The 14577-nt window shown below is 55.8% G+C and overlaps 6 protein-coding genes across 7 annotated transcripts; 3 read left to right on the top strand and 3 right to left on the bottom strand.

The window, feature by feature from the left end:
* Positions 1–630: 630 nt before the first annotated feature.
* SDRG_15103 (hypothetical protein) lies at positions 631–2429 on the bottom strand (the record flags this gene model as incomplete). Its single annotated transcript, XM_008621267.1, has 2 exons — positions 631–2279; positions 2323–2429. 2 exons carry the CDS (start codon positions 2427–2429, stop codon positions 743–745), a joined length of 1644 nt encoding a protein of 547 aa, XP_008619489.1. The 3' UTR covers positions 631–742.
* Positions 2430–3703: 1274 nt separating this feature from the next.
* SDRG_15102 (hypothetical protein) lies at positions 3704–5963 on the bottom strand. Its single transcript, XM_008621266.1, has one exon. It carries the CDS (start codon positions 5786–5788, stop codon positions 3737–3739), a length of 2052 nt encoding a protein of 683 aa, XP_008619488.1. The 5' UTR covers positions 5789–5963; the 3' UTR covers positions 3704–3736.
* Positions 5964–6826: 863 nt separating this feature from the next.
* SDRG_15101 lies at positions 6827–9663 on the bottom strand. 2 transcript variants are annotated; one of them, XM_008621265.1, is made up of 17 exons: positions 9554–9663; positions 9321–9514; positions 9103–9271; positions 9020–9056; positions 8829–8966; positions 8564–8782; positions 8433–8514; positions 8319–8381; positions 8170–8271; positions 8039–8121; positions 7922–7991; positions 7701–7873; positions 7593–7656; positions 7469–7549; positions 7307–7394; positions 7091–7249; positions 6827–7048 (listed from the first exon to the last, which is right to left on the bottom strand). In XM_008621265.1, the coding sequence occupies exons 1-17, from the start codon at positions 9652–9654 to the stop codon at positions 6970–6972; spliced, it is 1902 nt and encodes a 633-aa protein (XP_008619487.1). In that variant the 5' UTR covers positions 9655–9663; the 3' UTR covers positions 6827–6969. The 2 variants fall into 2 exon arrangements, with proteins under 2 accessions (XP_008619487.1, XP_008619486.1); XM_008621264.1 differs by having other exon boundaries at positions 7307–7549.
* A 446-nt stretch (positions 9664–10109) lies between these two features.
* On the top strand, positions 10110–11093 carry SDRG_15100 (hypothetical protein; the record flags this gene model as incomplete). Its single annotated transcript, XM_008621263.1, has 2 exons — positions 10110–10657; positions 10781–11093. 2 exons carry the CDS (start codon positions 10110–10112, stop codon positions 11091–11093), a joined length of 861 nt encoding a protein of 286 aa, XP_008619485.1.
* A 438-nt stretch (positions 11094–11531) lies between these two features.
* SDRG_15099 (hypothetical protein) lies at positions 11532–12481 on the top strand (the record flags this gene model as incomplete). Its single annotated transcript, XM_008621262.1, has 3 exons — positions 11532–11566; positions 11891–12047; positions 12116–12481. 3 exons carry the CDS (start codon positions 11532–11534, stop codon positions 12479–12481), a joined length of 558 nt encoding a protein of 185 aa, XP_008619484.1.
* A 1370-nt stretch (positions 12482–13851) lies between these two features.
* Positions 13852–14289, top strand: SDRG_15098 (hypothetical protein; the record flags this gene model as incomplete). Its single annotated transcript, XM_008621261.1, has 1 exon — positions 13852–14289. One exon carries the CDS (start codon positions 13852–13854, stop codon positions 14287–14289), a length of 438 nt encoding a protein of 145 aa, XP_008619483.1.
* Between the last annotated feature and the right edge of the window lie 288 nt (positions 14290–14577).

Below are 14577 nucleotides of genomic sequence, written 5' to 3'. Positions count from 1 at the left end.
TCAAATAGGTCGTGTTTCATTATGACTAAGTGGGTCGCACACGAGGTACTGTACGTGTCGTGATTGACGGTAGTCGCAACGATGCAGTCCTATTGATTTGACCACGCGCATGGGACTGACACCTAATACGCTGTAGTTGTGTGTGCCAGTATAAACGGTGTCAACCAGCGTGGCAAGGCTCTTGCCTCTGGTGCTGGTTCAAGGGAGTGGCAGATCCCAGTCATGCCACCGTTTTCGATGACTTCGAAAACTAGACATTATAGCAATGGTCGCGGAGACACCGATCTCCGGGATGGTGCAGTCGTCGTCGACCGAGCGGACGATGGTGTCGTTGAGGAATCGGAAGCTGCTCACTCAGCCTTCTGCGACGGCGTCTCGCTCGCTTTCTGAGCGGCGCGTGCGTCGGCCTTGCGCTGGCGCTGCTTTCGGAGCCGCACAGCCTTCTCTTTAGGGGCCTTGCTCGCCTGCGTGCATGCTTTTATGGTGATGCATACAGACATCCCCGGAGCAGCGCCACAGGGCTCGAGCGGCATGGCGCAATGACGTTGGATACATAAGTTGTGTCATGCAATTTTGACCAATGGGAAATAGCTTCAGCGACACCCCGCGAAGAAAGTATCTTTCGAATTTCTACCAATCATTGCACGCGGACCCTGAGTTAGACCGACAGACAATTACATGTACTCCTCGGTGGGCTGGTTTCACCAGAGGTTCCTACCAGTATTGCATTGTACTGGAGCTATTACATAACCCATGGCGACGCATCGACGCCGTGATGTAGTAATATCGACGGATGGAGCTCGAGCCAGCTGACGGCGCACGCGAGTGGCATCTTGGTGGCGTCGCACATCATTGGCAGCGTGTGCGCGCACGAAAGCAGACCAAGTCGAGCGCTCGTCCATCGCCCGTTGATTGCATCCGCCGACGTCGCTACATAGAGAATGTAGGCGTCGGTTCCCGTTTGACTGATACCCCGGTGCCGCTTGTAGCAAGCGTCGGTGGCGAAGAGCGCGTTTAGACTGCCGCCTGTCGATTGAAACCCTGTTGTCTTGATCGAGGCGCGAAATACGAGAAGATTCAAGCGGAGGAGCCACCGATGCTTGGCGTCGTTCGTATCGAAGGCACCACCGAGGATCGAGCTCATGGTTTTCGCCGCAATGCGTGGTCCCGGAGCTACTTGCCCACGACGCCAAAAGCGGCTCAAGAGAGGCATACCAAACCCATAAAGAAGCGGCAGCGATGCAAAGACAGTGACGAAAAAGACGGCGCCGAGTAACCCCTCGGTACCCTCTTCTTGACCGCGTTCTGAGAGCAGGCACGAGTCGATCGCGGTGTAAATAGTGATAACGAGCAAGCTTCGAGACTGGAGATACGTGACGGGCCCCGCGACTACGAAGATCACGACTGCCAAGATGCCCGGGTCCACGGGCTCGAATGCGAGCGACGGGTATTTTTGGAGCACCTTGGATACGAGAGCCATCGATGCATACCCACACCAGACGGTCCGCGAGAGGTACAAGCTCGCTGTGAGAAAGGCGACCCAGTCGTGCGTCTGGCAAATACGCACCAGGGCGCGGGAGGCAAAATCGGAACTGACAAAGAAATCGCAAATGAACAAACCGCACAGGATTGGTTCCGAGAGCACAAGGCTCGTTGGATCCCCAACAATCACGTAATAGCGCTGCTTGGGCGCTGTGATAGGGAGGCCCACCCGGCGCAAGCTCTTCGCTAAGTGCACAAAGTGACGATAGTAGCGCCGCCACATGAGCCAGGCGAGAGCACCAGCCATACAACAACGTCCGAGAAACTTGCTCCAGTGCCACGCTGCGGAGTAGGAGGGTAATTGCATACCGACGTACAGATGTATCTCAGATGGGCTCTCGGTGATGCTGACGTCGGTCCAAAAGATGGTGTAGGCAGCAACCACGCCCGCCATGCGCGAGACCTGAAGCGCGTGAAAGTCTGTGGCGTTGCGCCGCCGGGCGCCGACTTCAAGGATTTCTCGACGCACGCGCGTCGAGTAAAACTGACCGTACGTGGTCTGAAGAAGAAATGATGTGTCCTCGTTGGATTTGACGCCGATGGTCAGAGGCAGTCGCACCAAATCGAACGTGCTACCAAATACGTAGCTCGTGCCGTTGGGCATGCTGCGGCTGCGAGCGCGAAAAGCAGTCAAAAGCGATGCCTCGCACGCCGTAAAGTTGCTAGTACAGCCACTTATGCTCTCTTGCAGCGTCAATGCCCATGGAAGCGGCTCCGAGATGTACGCCTTGAGCGGCCTACAGAGATGTGAGCATGATCGCTACACGGAAACGGACCAACATGATCACGACATTGAGAAACAGGAGGGCAGAGACGATGACGGACCACCAGTGGAAGACAACGGCGCTAGAGGCAGCCGCCGGCACCGACTGAACGCGCACAAGCATGCTCAAAAATAAATGAGCGCACAACGACGGCTTTTCCAGATATAATTAGCTGCCTATGAATTGGACGTTACGGAAATACTAGTAATTCTCGAGGAATACCTGGTACCAATAATTTCCTTTGGGAAAAGTCGCAGAACACCCATTTTGACACAACAACACGTGACGATCGCTGTGCACGATGCAAGAGAGAATTGGTTGTCAGACTCATGAAGCACTCAACACATCAAGTTGCCAGTCGTATTCGCAGGCGCCACACGACTAGGTGCCAAAGACGCTGGCATTCTTGTCGCAATATGAATTGTCGAAGTGTGCATCATCATCGAGACTACTGCCTTGCTGGACAATAGCAGCCGTTGCAAGGGTCGGTCCTGGGCTTGGGCGCCATAAACACTGGGTACGCGACTTGATCAGCCATGTTGCATAAGCTCCGCCCCCCGCTCCGCTTGAGGTCCATGAATCCGCGCTCACCTCACGGCGCGCCTCGAGGTCTTGAACTTGTCGTGTTTGTCATCAGTTCTGCTTACTGCAATACCACGTGGTCGGAACGAGCACAGGGGCACCGGCGCTTGACGCCTCTTTGGGAGCTGCACCCCATGTTGTTGGCAACCTCGACCATGATAGTGCGGGCAGCTTGTCGATGGCAGCCTGCAGCGCAACTTCGCCGCGCAAGTTGACCGGAGTTTCGACGCGCACTTTTGATTTCTGGCAGCTCTGGCAACTCAATTCCTGGCCAGTGAACGGGAAGTTGGCGTATGGACAAAAGCCGTCGGCATGAACAACGTTGGGTGCGCGAGCCCGGAGCCTCAAGACAACGTTCGTTTCCTTCACATGCGGCCAACCCTGCTGGCCCTCGGCCGCCACGAACGAAGTGTGTAGACGCGTCGTTCGAGAGGAGTGCTCACTGGTTGGTTAACGTATACAACTCTTCCGGGTGGTATTTCTCAAGCCGGGCGATCAAAAGGTCCTTGGTGGCTCGGAAACGAGTCTCTCTCGGATGCATGGGAGAAAACTCAGTGGAGTGGTGGTCCATTTACCAGTGGCACTAGCCTTCTAGCGCTGCAACTCGGACGACAATTGCGTGCGCACGACTGTCGAGTGTAAACATCGCAGGGACAAAGGTGGCGAGAAAAGTAGTCATCGAAATCGTGACGAGGAGAGCATTGAGCATTGAGCATTGAGTGGTTGCGATGTCAAATGACGTGTGTGCAAGGGTCCTGCTGCGTCGCAGAAAGTCGTTGCGGTTTTCGCACACAGTGAAATGGTTGACCCAAGGATGTTTGCAATAACAAGATAAATTATGGCACATATCAATAATGTACACAGTGGATATTTTGCAGACCTGCTGGCGTTAATGTCGCGGCATCCGCTGTAGCGGTGCAATTGCACCAGCAGTGGTAATAGTCACAGTTGACTTTGCGCCAGTTCGTGATTCGGATCGAGTTGGTGCCATCGAGAATGCTCTGCAGCTGCTCAAACGCTGGCTTGGGCTCCATGATGTGCCAAGTGTGCTTGAAATCGTCGGTGAAGTCATTGACCCCACCCATGCATTTGTCGTACAGCATGATCGTGACCTTGGCGATTTCATCGTTCGTCTCGTTCGCTGGGATCTTGTCGTTGAATGCTTCGTCGTAGAGCGCCTGTCGCCAAGCTTTCTCAATGGATGTCGACGTCACATCGCTCGATTCGGCGACTCCACTGTGCATCGGCGTTGTCCCCACCTTGTCGCACTGGTTGTACAAGTCAGCAAACGACCCTTGCAATTCGTAGGTGTAGCTGAACGGCCCAAGTTGGCTCGCATCGGTGAGCGCCAGGTACGTGTCGGGAATGCCCTGGAACCACGTCTTCGTCGCGGGGTCCTCGTCGACCACCGACGGGACGGTGTCTTCTTGCATCCACGGGGCCGTGTCGCCGTTGACGGTCCCATCGCGTCCTGGGCCGCTCGCTTGCACCTGGCACGATGCAAAGTTGCGCGGGTCCGTCGGAGCGACGCCATCGAGCCGACACTTGCGATAGACGACTTGAAACAGATCAACGGTTGCATGGTGCAAGTAGAAGAGGGGGTCGTTGTTGGACCAGTGCCCGGCCATGTCGCCGCCGAGTTCAGAGTGCAGCGAGTTGTGCACGCCAGTCTCAATGTTGGTCGAGATCGCAATCATCGGCGTGTTCATGTCGCTCGGCAATAAACTCAGCTTGATCATGTCGAGCGTGAATGCGGGGCCGAACCCGTGCTCCGTCCAATCCCCACGCACTACATTGCTGAACGCTGGCGGCAGCGAATACATGGCTCGAACCGCCGGCGAGCACGAGACGACGGAGGAGCACGACTTGTCTTTCCATGCGGCGGCCGCGCCAGCATAGTCGATGTACGGTACCGTGATGCAGGCGTATGTCGGGTCGAGTGACCGCAGCATTTGCTCGTACCCGAGAAGGAAGCGCCGGTGCCAGAACCAGAACGCGCATGTTGACCCGTGCGGCTCGTAGAACGTCATGTCGTTTCGGTGGACGCGGACGAAAGTGTCGAGGTGGCCAACTGTCTTGGCCTTGGTGATGGCATCGATGTACAGGTTTTGCTCGCTGATAGAGAGCGACGACCACTCCTTGCGGACTCGGGCGCCGCAGGACTTGGTTGGCATCGTGGCGGCGTAGGCTCCCAAGACAGCGCTGCTTGGGCTGGGTATGCCTTGCTTGAGAATGCACGTGGTCGTGTGGCTGTTCCAGACGTAGTGAGTACACTCAGCACGTCTAGCACACTCGCTGCAGCAAGCACCGTAGTTGTATTGGGTCGTCTGCTCCAAGTCATTGCCCCAGAAGTCGGTGTCTTTTTGCACGGAATGACACGTGTCGACGTTGGGCGGTGGCGTTGACTTCGCCGTGGCGGCGTAGGCTCCCAAGACGGTGCTGCTCGGACTGGGCGTACCATACTTGAGAATGCACGTGTTGGTATTGCTGTTCCAGACGTAGTGGGTGCACTCCGGCTCGCTGGAGCAGTCCGTACAGCAGTCGCCAGCGCTATATTGCGTCGTCTGGTGCAAATCGTGGCCCCAAAAGTCGGTGTTTTCTCGCACTTGGTCGCACTTGTCGTTGTCGGAAGCGGGTCGGGACAAAATGGAGGCAAACGCGCCGGGTACAGAGTTGGCTGGCCTTGGCACGCCTTGCTTGAGAATGCACATACTGGTGTAGCTGTTCCACACGTAGTGGGTGCATCCGGCGCTACTGACGCACAAGCTGCAGCACGCGCCGTAGCTCGATTGACTTGCCGTCGACAAATCGTTGCCCCAGTAGTCGGTGTCGTTCTGGGCGGTGTTGCATTGGTTCGCAACGACCAGAATGGCTGTGGCTGCAAGTACCCACTCTCGCATATCGTACCGCAAATTGAGTTATGCCATCGCCGTTGGCTTGAAACTCAGAGAAACGACCTGGCACTGCGGAAGCTGCTTTGCATCCCCGAGACCACATCCAGGCACATCGGTGCGAGCGACGAGACCGCATGTTCTCAGAAGGAAGCCGCCAACCTCGGCAGCACACATCAGGCACCTTCTTGTTGAAACCGACCATAACCATCTTCGGGTGCAATAGTATCTGTGCTGATTCACTAACTAACTCCACATCCAAATGTATGGGGCGATGCAAGATGGACTACCTTTAACCGAGTAGAAAAAAGTGACCTGAACAAGATTTCATAGGGCGTCACTCGATTACGTCATTGAGCACGCTGGTCGAGTTGTTCATGTACTCATACTTCAAAGAGGATCATGTGAGAGATCGCGTCGCTGCATTCGCTGTGGAACAATCCCGAGTTTATTTATTGCCCAGTTGGGTCGTTGTCCGATCCAGCCGGACGATCTGAAACGCCTTTGAATATTTATCTGGCGGGAGCGCAGGTTCACGGCCAAGGGACTTGGGCTGACTCACGACGGTGGCAGCTGATTGGTTTCCAGTGGCTCGGTTGCTAGTGCCGGATTTGATCGCCCATGGCTTGCTGTTGCGCACAGCATTAACAACTCGAAGTGTTTTGGCTCGTTATGAACCCCAATCTGGTCGCCGCGACTAGCATCATATAGACAGGTATCGATCACTCTCTCACGTCGCCTCTTCGTTGCAGCAGCTTGTACACAAACTAATCACCCGTGTAGCACTAGCAATCACGTGCAACAACTCAGCATAGAAGCTCAGCATTGAACGACGTTACGGTGTAGGAATGTGCATCTACTCTGGATGCGATCTCGGATGCAGGCAGGCACAAGATCCACTCCCGCCGCTTTCAACTTGTTCTAACGTGACGAGTTGCAAGGTCACACTTCGAAATGATTCCTGGTTGAGTGCTTGATGGACACTGGGGTACACGAAGAACTCCGTCTCGGGTCAGGAGGTCTAACGCCGCGACATCAAGGTCGTCGTTTGCATTGTCAACGTCTCATGCGCACATTGTTAGAAGGTTATATGTACTCTCACGCGCTACATCGTTGAGGTTGTTGTCGTTGTTGTCGTGATCGTCGTGATCGTCGTCGACAAGGTGCTGTACGGCGTGAGATACCCACAATCACCTCGCGTGCCCACGTTGCCATAACCATCCGAGCTCAAAAAGTAGTCGTAGCAGTTGCAGCGTCCGAGAGTCCGATCTGTCGCAATCTCAGCGGTAGTGATCACAAGCACGAGCGTACCGCAGACGCCACGACCCGAGCATTCGAGGTTCGCCTTTGTGCCCGGAATTGTCTCGGTCACAGTAATCGTCGGTGTCCCCGTCGACAGCGTCAGGCCGCTGACGGACGCGATCAGCGGCGGCAAATTTCCTTGAGCATACGTAAATCGAACTGTTGTAACTAGCAAGGACATGAACAAACTATGGGTGCCTTAGAAGTCTTCGATGCAAAAAATACCAACTCCAGTGGCACTGCAAACCGTCGTGGCGCCACCACCAAAAGTCACTGTAGCCGAAACGACGGATGCGAGAGCTTGCAGGGCCGTCTGCACGGTGGAGACCGGTGCCATTGCTGAGATGGCGCTTGTTGTAAGCTGTCGAAACGACAGCGTAAATGTACCACCGTCAGCCGTGCACGATATTTGTTGCTGCTCGTCGACGGTTCCCGAGAGATACGGATCGTCACCAAACGCGCATGAACCTATCAGGCCGTATGAACCCTATAAAGGAATTTTATCGCTTACGGGCCGAGCAGTCGTAGGCTTGAAAGTCATTTACAGCACCGACGTACGGGCCCATGTAGAAATTCTAGACGATTGGAGTCATGAAGGGTATGGCTGCCAAGCGAATACTTTTTGGCAGTAGCAGCCTTGGATTTTGTTGTAGTCCCACGTCGGGGCGTAGTTGGGGATGGTGCCGTACGTTGCTCCGATGAGCACCCCGTTGGACGATGAAAGTGCTGCTAATTGTTGCATCGTCTTGCACGACCCTTGACCACTGCACGCGGGCGACCCGGGACACGCGACTAGATTAACGTCACTCAGCTCCGAAAAGCAATATAACGGATATGTACGCAGGTCACAGGCGGCGCCCGTAAAACCAGCTTGGCATGTACACGTGCCTGTCGAGGGATTGCATATGCCCTATGCGTGAGTTCACGTGAGATTCTGCACTTTGCTACGTAGGGAACCCGATTCGAGCACGGAGCGACCGCGTGGGCCGTGTTGGTCGCCGATGCACCGTCAAACCACGCAGCGCCCGTTGGACAGAGCACTACGAAAATGATTTAGTGGCGAGTGACCGTACATATACTATCTGTACAGTTGGTACAATATGCCCCCGTGTACGGCGGGTTGCACGCACAGCGGTATTGCGTGGTGGCGTCACATGAGCCTTGGTTGTTGCAGATTTTTCCGAGGACCACTAGAAATTACCAATTGTTAATAGGTCAAATATTGCTGACTGCTTACTGGGGCAAGAAGGAACAGCAGTGTTAAAGCCACAGTCACCCAACTTGCCTGCGTTGCCGGCACCTGTCATGGGAGTTTCGTGGCATACTTGAACAACATTCGGGACGGGCATACCGTCACTGCTCGAAAACCCAGGAACACAAGTGCAGATGCCAGTCGCTGGGTTACAGTCACCGCGCCCCGAGCACGGAAGACCCTAGGGCGAAGCATTAAGAACAGCATCGCAGTTGTGGTACATGTCGTACCTCGGTGGTGCCCGCAGCGGACGTCCCTCCATACGTCCCGACCTCGCCCTTGGAGCCGAGCGTGATAACGTTTGTACCGGACAGCACACTGCGAATCTGGATCAGCGGCAGGCTCCCCCCGTTTTTGGTAAACGTGATCGATGCCGTCGTCCCCGTCGGCGAGCACACAGTGGTGCCCGACGAAAACGTGACAGTGATTCCGTGTATTGATGTCAGCGCCTAGTGCGATGCTTGTGATCCATGTCGTATCGTTAAGGTTCTGTACCAGCAGCGCGTCGGCCAGCTGTGTCACCGTCGCCGACGGTGCGATGTTGGCCGTCAAGAAGCCTTGATAGTACAGCGCAAAGTATCCGGTGCACCCGTTGCAGAGGCAGTTGAGCAGTTGTACCTCGGGCGACTGGCCCTACCCAAGTGAGTATGTGAGGGCGACTTGGATTCATTGGGGTTGTCTGCTACTGTCGTCGTGAGCGGATCGTCACCAGCAGGACACGTCCTAAATCATCAGCAATGCCATCGGTTCGGAATTGAGCAAAAGGTACCGCTGCGAGCAATCGTAGCCAGTGTACCCGTAGCTGCACTGGCACCCAAATATCTTGTCGGCGTCCCAGAGACTGTAGGACGTCGACGTGAAGAAGTTGATGCCATCATTGGCGGCCGCGGCGTCGCGCATCGAGATACAGTGACCACTTTGGCACGCTGGGCAAGCCACTACACCGAAAATGCTTAGCCTCGTTTCTCCCTTTGACAGACCGCGTACTGAATTCGCACGCGGCGCCCGTAAAGCCTGCATTGCACGTGCAGACACCAGTCGTCGACGAGCAGAGGCCCATGTTAGAGCACGTTGCCGGTGCGTGGGCCGTATCGACTGCCGACGCAAAGTCCCACCACGCATTGCCCGTTGGGCAAGCGACGTATTCGCAGCGCGGCCCCGTGTACCCAGCAAAACACGAGCTAGGTCACGTTAGTTGAAACACATAAGTGTCTTTGTACCAGCGGCGGGTTGCAGTGCTGCAGACTCCGTTGCCATTGCAGGAATCGCAGAGGTTGGCGGCGGCGGCGGTGGCGGCTGCAGCGAGGACGACCTTCCACATCGTTCCGACCGTTCGAATTTGCAACGACGCCGGTTTCAAATTAGGTTAAACATGGGTTAAACTGGACGACTAGTCCGCAAGGCTCGTTCAAACAGTAAATTTGATTTCGACACATACTGTAAATACAGCGCTGTCTCCCTCAATAGAAAACCTTGCAATTGGGGCTCATTTTTCGGACGGTTCTTCTGTTCCAATAGCCAGCAATAACTTCATAATTGCTCAGACCGCGCACGACATTCCGTGGCCGAGCTTGATGACTTCAACCTAGACACCGGTAGTCAGCCCCCGACCACGGGCAGCTCAACTCTTAAGTCCAAGACCAAGACAAAGCCACTCAAAAAGGCAGGGCCAAGCACGCCAACGGATGGTTACCGCGCTTGTAGAGCAAGGTCACCTTCAGCGTTGAAGATTACGCCGCCGTCCCTCCCGTCGTCCTTCGGTGTGACGAGGACCAAATGTCGGATCGCTTGAGCGTCGAGCAGCGGGCGATCGGCCGCCACGTGCTCAGCGAATTGGACAAAGCGGTCGCCAGCATCAAAGCGAATCATTTCGCATGCGCTCAAGAGACGGACAGCGCACACCGTGCGTTCCATACGCTGGGCATCGAGAGTGACCTCTCTCTTTCAGCCATTGAAACCGATGCGTGCGTGGAAAAAACCGACGCCACGAAGGTCGCGCGCTTGCGTTGGGCGATTCAGCTGGGCGGCTACGATCGCAACGACAAGGTCCACCTCGTCTATACGGACGGCAAGTACTACATCCTCGATGGGCGGCACAGCGTCGCCGCGCTCCGTGAGCTTCTCGCGGCGTTGGTACCGATCAACCTCGATGTCGATGAGCGCGGCACGACCAAGGTGCCGGTGGTGATCCACGCGCCAGAGAACGCGGTCAACGTCGCCACGGCTCTCCACGCCAAGTCCAAGCAAAAAATTGCGATGTTCGTCAGGCAAGCCTTCCTTTGGGACCAGTTCCTTCCGTGGAAGGTGATCAAGGAGTCGCGATCGTTCTACTAAGCGTTCAACCTCGGAGAGTCCGGCCAAAATGCAAAATGGCCGGAGAAGATTTGTCCGCTGCTCCACGGGACGATCGACAGTGCTATCCACGAGAATCTCTCAAAGTCGGGAAGGAAAGCAAGCATTTTCGCGGCGCGCCTCTTTCTTCTCGACGTCGCCGAGTTCTTTTACCTTCAAGTCGACGACCCAAATGATTTTCGGAGCCGTGGCAGCAAAGACATCTACCCGAATATCGCGTCCTCGCTGCGAGACGCGTGCATCTTTCTCATGAAGAGAGTGTTCCCGCGCTTCATCAACCGCTGCGAAGAGCTCCAGCCGCACCCCGACTCGATCATGGCCCGCGACATTCTCAAGCTCTTGCTCCAGCTTGTCGTCTACGAGCAACTCAACGCCGAGACGTTGAAAGCGTTTCTTCCCAAAATGTAGTACCAAGGGTCCGACGTCAGTAATCTTGACCAGCCTTGCGGTACAAGTGGTATCTTGCGGCCCATCCTGACTTTGTAGTCTGCCAAGAGCATTGACGGCAGCGCGCCATCTGACTCAGACGCTGACGATACGATAAGTGATCAAGACGTCGAACCAAGCTTAAAACCGAAGGTTTGCGACTTGTGCATATGGTTTAAACTCATGCTGTGTAGGAGAACACACTGCTCAATCACGACAACAGTGCCTCCAAGAAGCTCGAGGTATATCTGTGCAGCGCCGATTTTGTCTCATATTTCAAAAGCGCACCACCAAGCCTCGCGCGCCATCGTCGAGTCGCCTTCGCAGAGCTAAGGCCATTGGTTGTGTTCGATCGCCTTGACGCCGACCACGTGGTAGAAACAGTGGCAGTTGCATGCAACTCATCATCGACCTTTTAGGATGGGCATTTGGCGGACCAAAGCCCGGCACCCGAGGTCACTCGCGACACCTCGGACTCTTGGCCACTGCCCGCCGCCGACAGGTACCGACCATCAAGACTACACAGTTGAATGCTTAGCGAGTATCTGCCTCGTAGTGTCCTGTCAACCGAGACCACGCAAGACGACATCAACGTCAAAACGCCAGCAAATGGCGATTCCAGAGTTAGGCTGAGCGGCGGTGATGAAGGTGCGTCACGAACACCCACGCCACATTGGCCCACAAACCGAGGTTATAGACGCGGTCGACGTCGCTGCTAAAGAAGCTTCGGCGGTGTACGAGTGCAAACGAAGCTTGGCAATTCATCGCGATGGTCACAGCAAGCTCGCCAAATGCGTCCAAGACCAGGAAGGCCAGTACTTTTCGCTCGAATTGCCGACAATGATGCGGATGCTCAAGATGACGCAAGGGGTCGTGCCTCGAAACGGAGCGTGCGGCTTCTCCGCGCTCTACGGATCTGCGTCGCGGATGGTCAAGGTGGACGACGAGTGCCACACCTCAGTTGTCCGGTTCATCGCCGAGTTGCGCTACAAGTGACTGACAAGCCGCCCGCTCTGTTTGGCCGCGCCGACTGCCAAAACATCGGCGATGGCCACAAGTACTTTCACCGCGTCATCATGCACGTTGTGGCAAAAGAGCCGTTGCCCAAGGACTTGTGGATGACGTCCGGGGTCACGTGCCTCGCTGCGAGCCTCTGGCAGAAGCCCGTGTACGTCCTGGAAGCTCATCCGCGCTGCCACGATGTCTGGCGGCTCTCGCGCTTTGACGTGCACGGGAAGGAGACGGTGTTTGCGGACAAAAACTGCATCGTTCAAGAAGCCGAAGCGATGCAGGTGGGTCATGTTCTGGTGCTCGAAAACAACCACTACACCCATCTGGTCTTGCGCTTCACATTTCACATTTTACGCTAACTTTCGTGGTTAGGTGTCGTGGTGGCTGCCAGGACCCAAACACAGCTTAAACGACGTGTATTTTGTGTAGTTGTACACAAGAGCGCATAACTCGTCACCGATTCTACTTCGAACAACCTATCCGGATAGAGATTTTTTAAAATGCTCCCCGGGGATTTCAGGACCAACCACTCAGCTCCTAGTTTGGAGACCCCTGATGAACCAAAGCGTTGCCGCCGTTCTTTATGGGGAACGCCAAGGAAATGCTGCAATAGAACTACCTGTCACCGTTGCTGTACTACAGTAGTAGCCTTGAAACCTTGACGACGTCCGTATGACATTTTTGGTGGACGTGGGCGAAACCAAAGTGCTTGTAGAAGAGAATGACAATAACCTAGATCATTGTTCATTTCGCAATCGGTGCTCGCAGGCCCGGGCGCAGCGAACGTCCTCTCGACTGTGGACGGTGAAACTAACAGCTTTAAACTCGTGCGGTGAAGCGGTGATGAGAACCGGTTGCAGCCATAGGCGACATAGCAGTAGAAATACCATTGTGTTTACTACGCGCTGTGAGGTATATATTCGACGCGCCGAGGCAAACGCTGACAGCGACAACTCCACCCGTCTTCCTCAACCCTATCTCCGACAATGTATCCGGACATTATCCGGATGTCAGCGGTTGGTATTCCAAAATGATTGCGACGACGAGCGAAAGAGCACTTTGAGCTCGGAGCGCGCGTGACATCTGATGGCATCCAACGTCATGCTTCCTATCTCGAGCACCTTCCGCAGCGCACTTTGTTGCTCGCACATGGTAGCCTGCCTCGCGCCGTAAACTCTCGTTCAACGTCGCCTCATACCCGATCTCTACTGCAGCTCTCGACGCCCGCGCCGTTTGGCTGAGGCCGTGCTCGTCTCGACGATCTGCACGCTTGGCACTCACCAGGATTCGCCGCGAGGCCGTGACGTCAACGCGAGTGTGTCGCCGACCTCGATCATCCAGGCGTCGACGCGCCGCTTGATCGCGTCTCTCACGAGGTACTGCGCTCTATTTCGCCGCTTGTGTCTCACAGAGTAAGTAGGTGCCTTTCTCGAAAGAGGTGTCGAGTCTGCCGCTGCTCGTGGGTCGTATCCTCCAGCGTCACGAGCATACGCGACCGCGCTTGCTGCATGCCAAGCTGTGGACGACCTTATTGGGGCGATGGCGTTACGGACGCGAACGCCGTCATTGACCAAACGCACGGCCGAGGACGCTCGGGCATCTTTTGTCATAGGCCGAGACGCGTGCGCTCTTCCGGCGCCGCGGAAGCTCTCGTGGCGCTGTTTGCGTGTGAGCGTTTGCGAAGGTTCAAGCCACTCGTTCAGGCGCCAACGCCTCGGACGACGCTCCGATGTCTGCCAAGACCGAGGACGAGCGCGTGCTGGCCGCCAACCCGAACTCGACAACGAAGAAGAAGATCACATGCGCCAAGGAAGACCTCAGTCGCTCCACAAGCGGAACCAACTGCGTGCGCGAGCCCGAGCACCTCGCGTACTCGTCAGAGCCTTTCTCGGCTGCGCTGCCGCACGGCGTCGATTCTGGCGCTGCTGCCGAGCTCGACGGGTGTGGACTTTGCCTTCCGCCGACCACGCACCTCGACAAAGTCGTCATTTCCATCACCCTCCGCGCGCGTACGTCCCAGCTCATGCCGGCCTTGCAACTTGCGCCCGGTAGCCCGCTCAACGGGACCATATCTCGTTTTAAGCGCCTCTTTGCCCCGCTCTCGACCACCGTCGTTGACTCGGGCCTCGAGTCGAGGGACACGGTCGACTGGAGGTCCATTTTCTGACGCCGTCGACGCTGCTGATCATCCAATTTGTGCCGCGCGACCTAGTCGTTGAACGCTCTTGACGCTCGATGTACGAGCTTGAAGGCGACGCGCGCCTCCGTTCTCGACACAACCGTGTTGGCCAAGAGCATTCAGCCGTCCAGATCACCCCACCAAGATCACCGCTCTTTTTGGGATCGCCACGTCAAGGTTGCGAGTGGCGTCGCGCTCCACCTCTTCTTGGCGCAGCTCCAGACAACGTATATCATGGCGTGCAAAGATAGTACCAGCTGTGTGACGTTTCGCAGC

Source organism: Saprolegnia diclina, assembly GCF_000281045.1.
Source record: "Saprolegnia diclina VS20 unplaced genomic scaffold supercont1.84, whole genome shotgun sequence".
Taxonomy (NCBI): domain Eukaryota; phylum Oomycota; class Saprolegniomycetes; order Saprolegniales; family Saprolegniaceae; genus Saprolegnia; species Saprolegnia diclina.
The sequence above is the reverse complement of the archived record's forward strand: the minus strand, read 5'-3'. Positions and strand labels throughout refer to the sequence as shown.

Excerpts from the sequence above, each read along its gene's own strand:
- SDRG_15102 (XM_008621266.1), bottom strand. The coding sequence starts at position 5,788 with ATGCGAGAGTGGGTACTTGCAGCCACAGCCATTCTGGTCGTTGCGAAC.
- SDRG_15101 (XM_008621264.1), bottom strand. The coding sequence starts at position 9,654 with ATGTGGAAGGTCGTCCTCGCTGCAGCCGCCACCGCCGCCGCCGCCAAC. Across the intron at positions 8,515-8,563 it reads CCGCTGCGGGCACCACCGAG|GGTCTTCCGTGCTCGGGGCG; the intron begins GTACGACATGTA and ends GCTTCGCCCTAG. Across the intron at positions 8,122-8,169 it reads GGGGGCATATTGTACCAACT|TGCTCTGTCCAACGGGCGCT; the intron begins GTACAGATAGTA and ends TCATTTTCGTAG.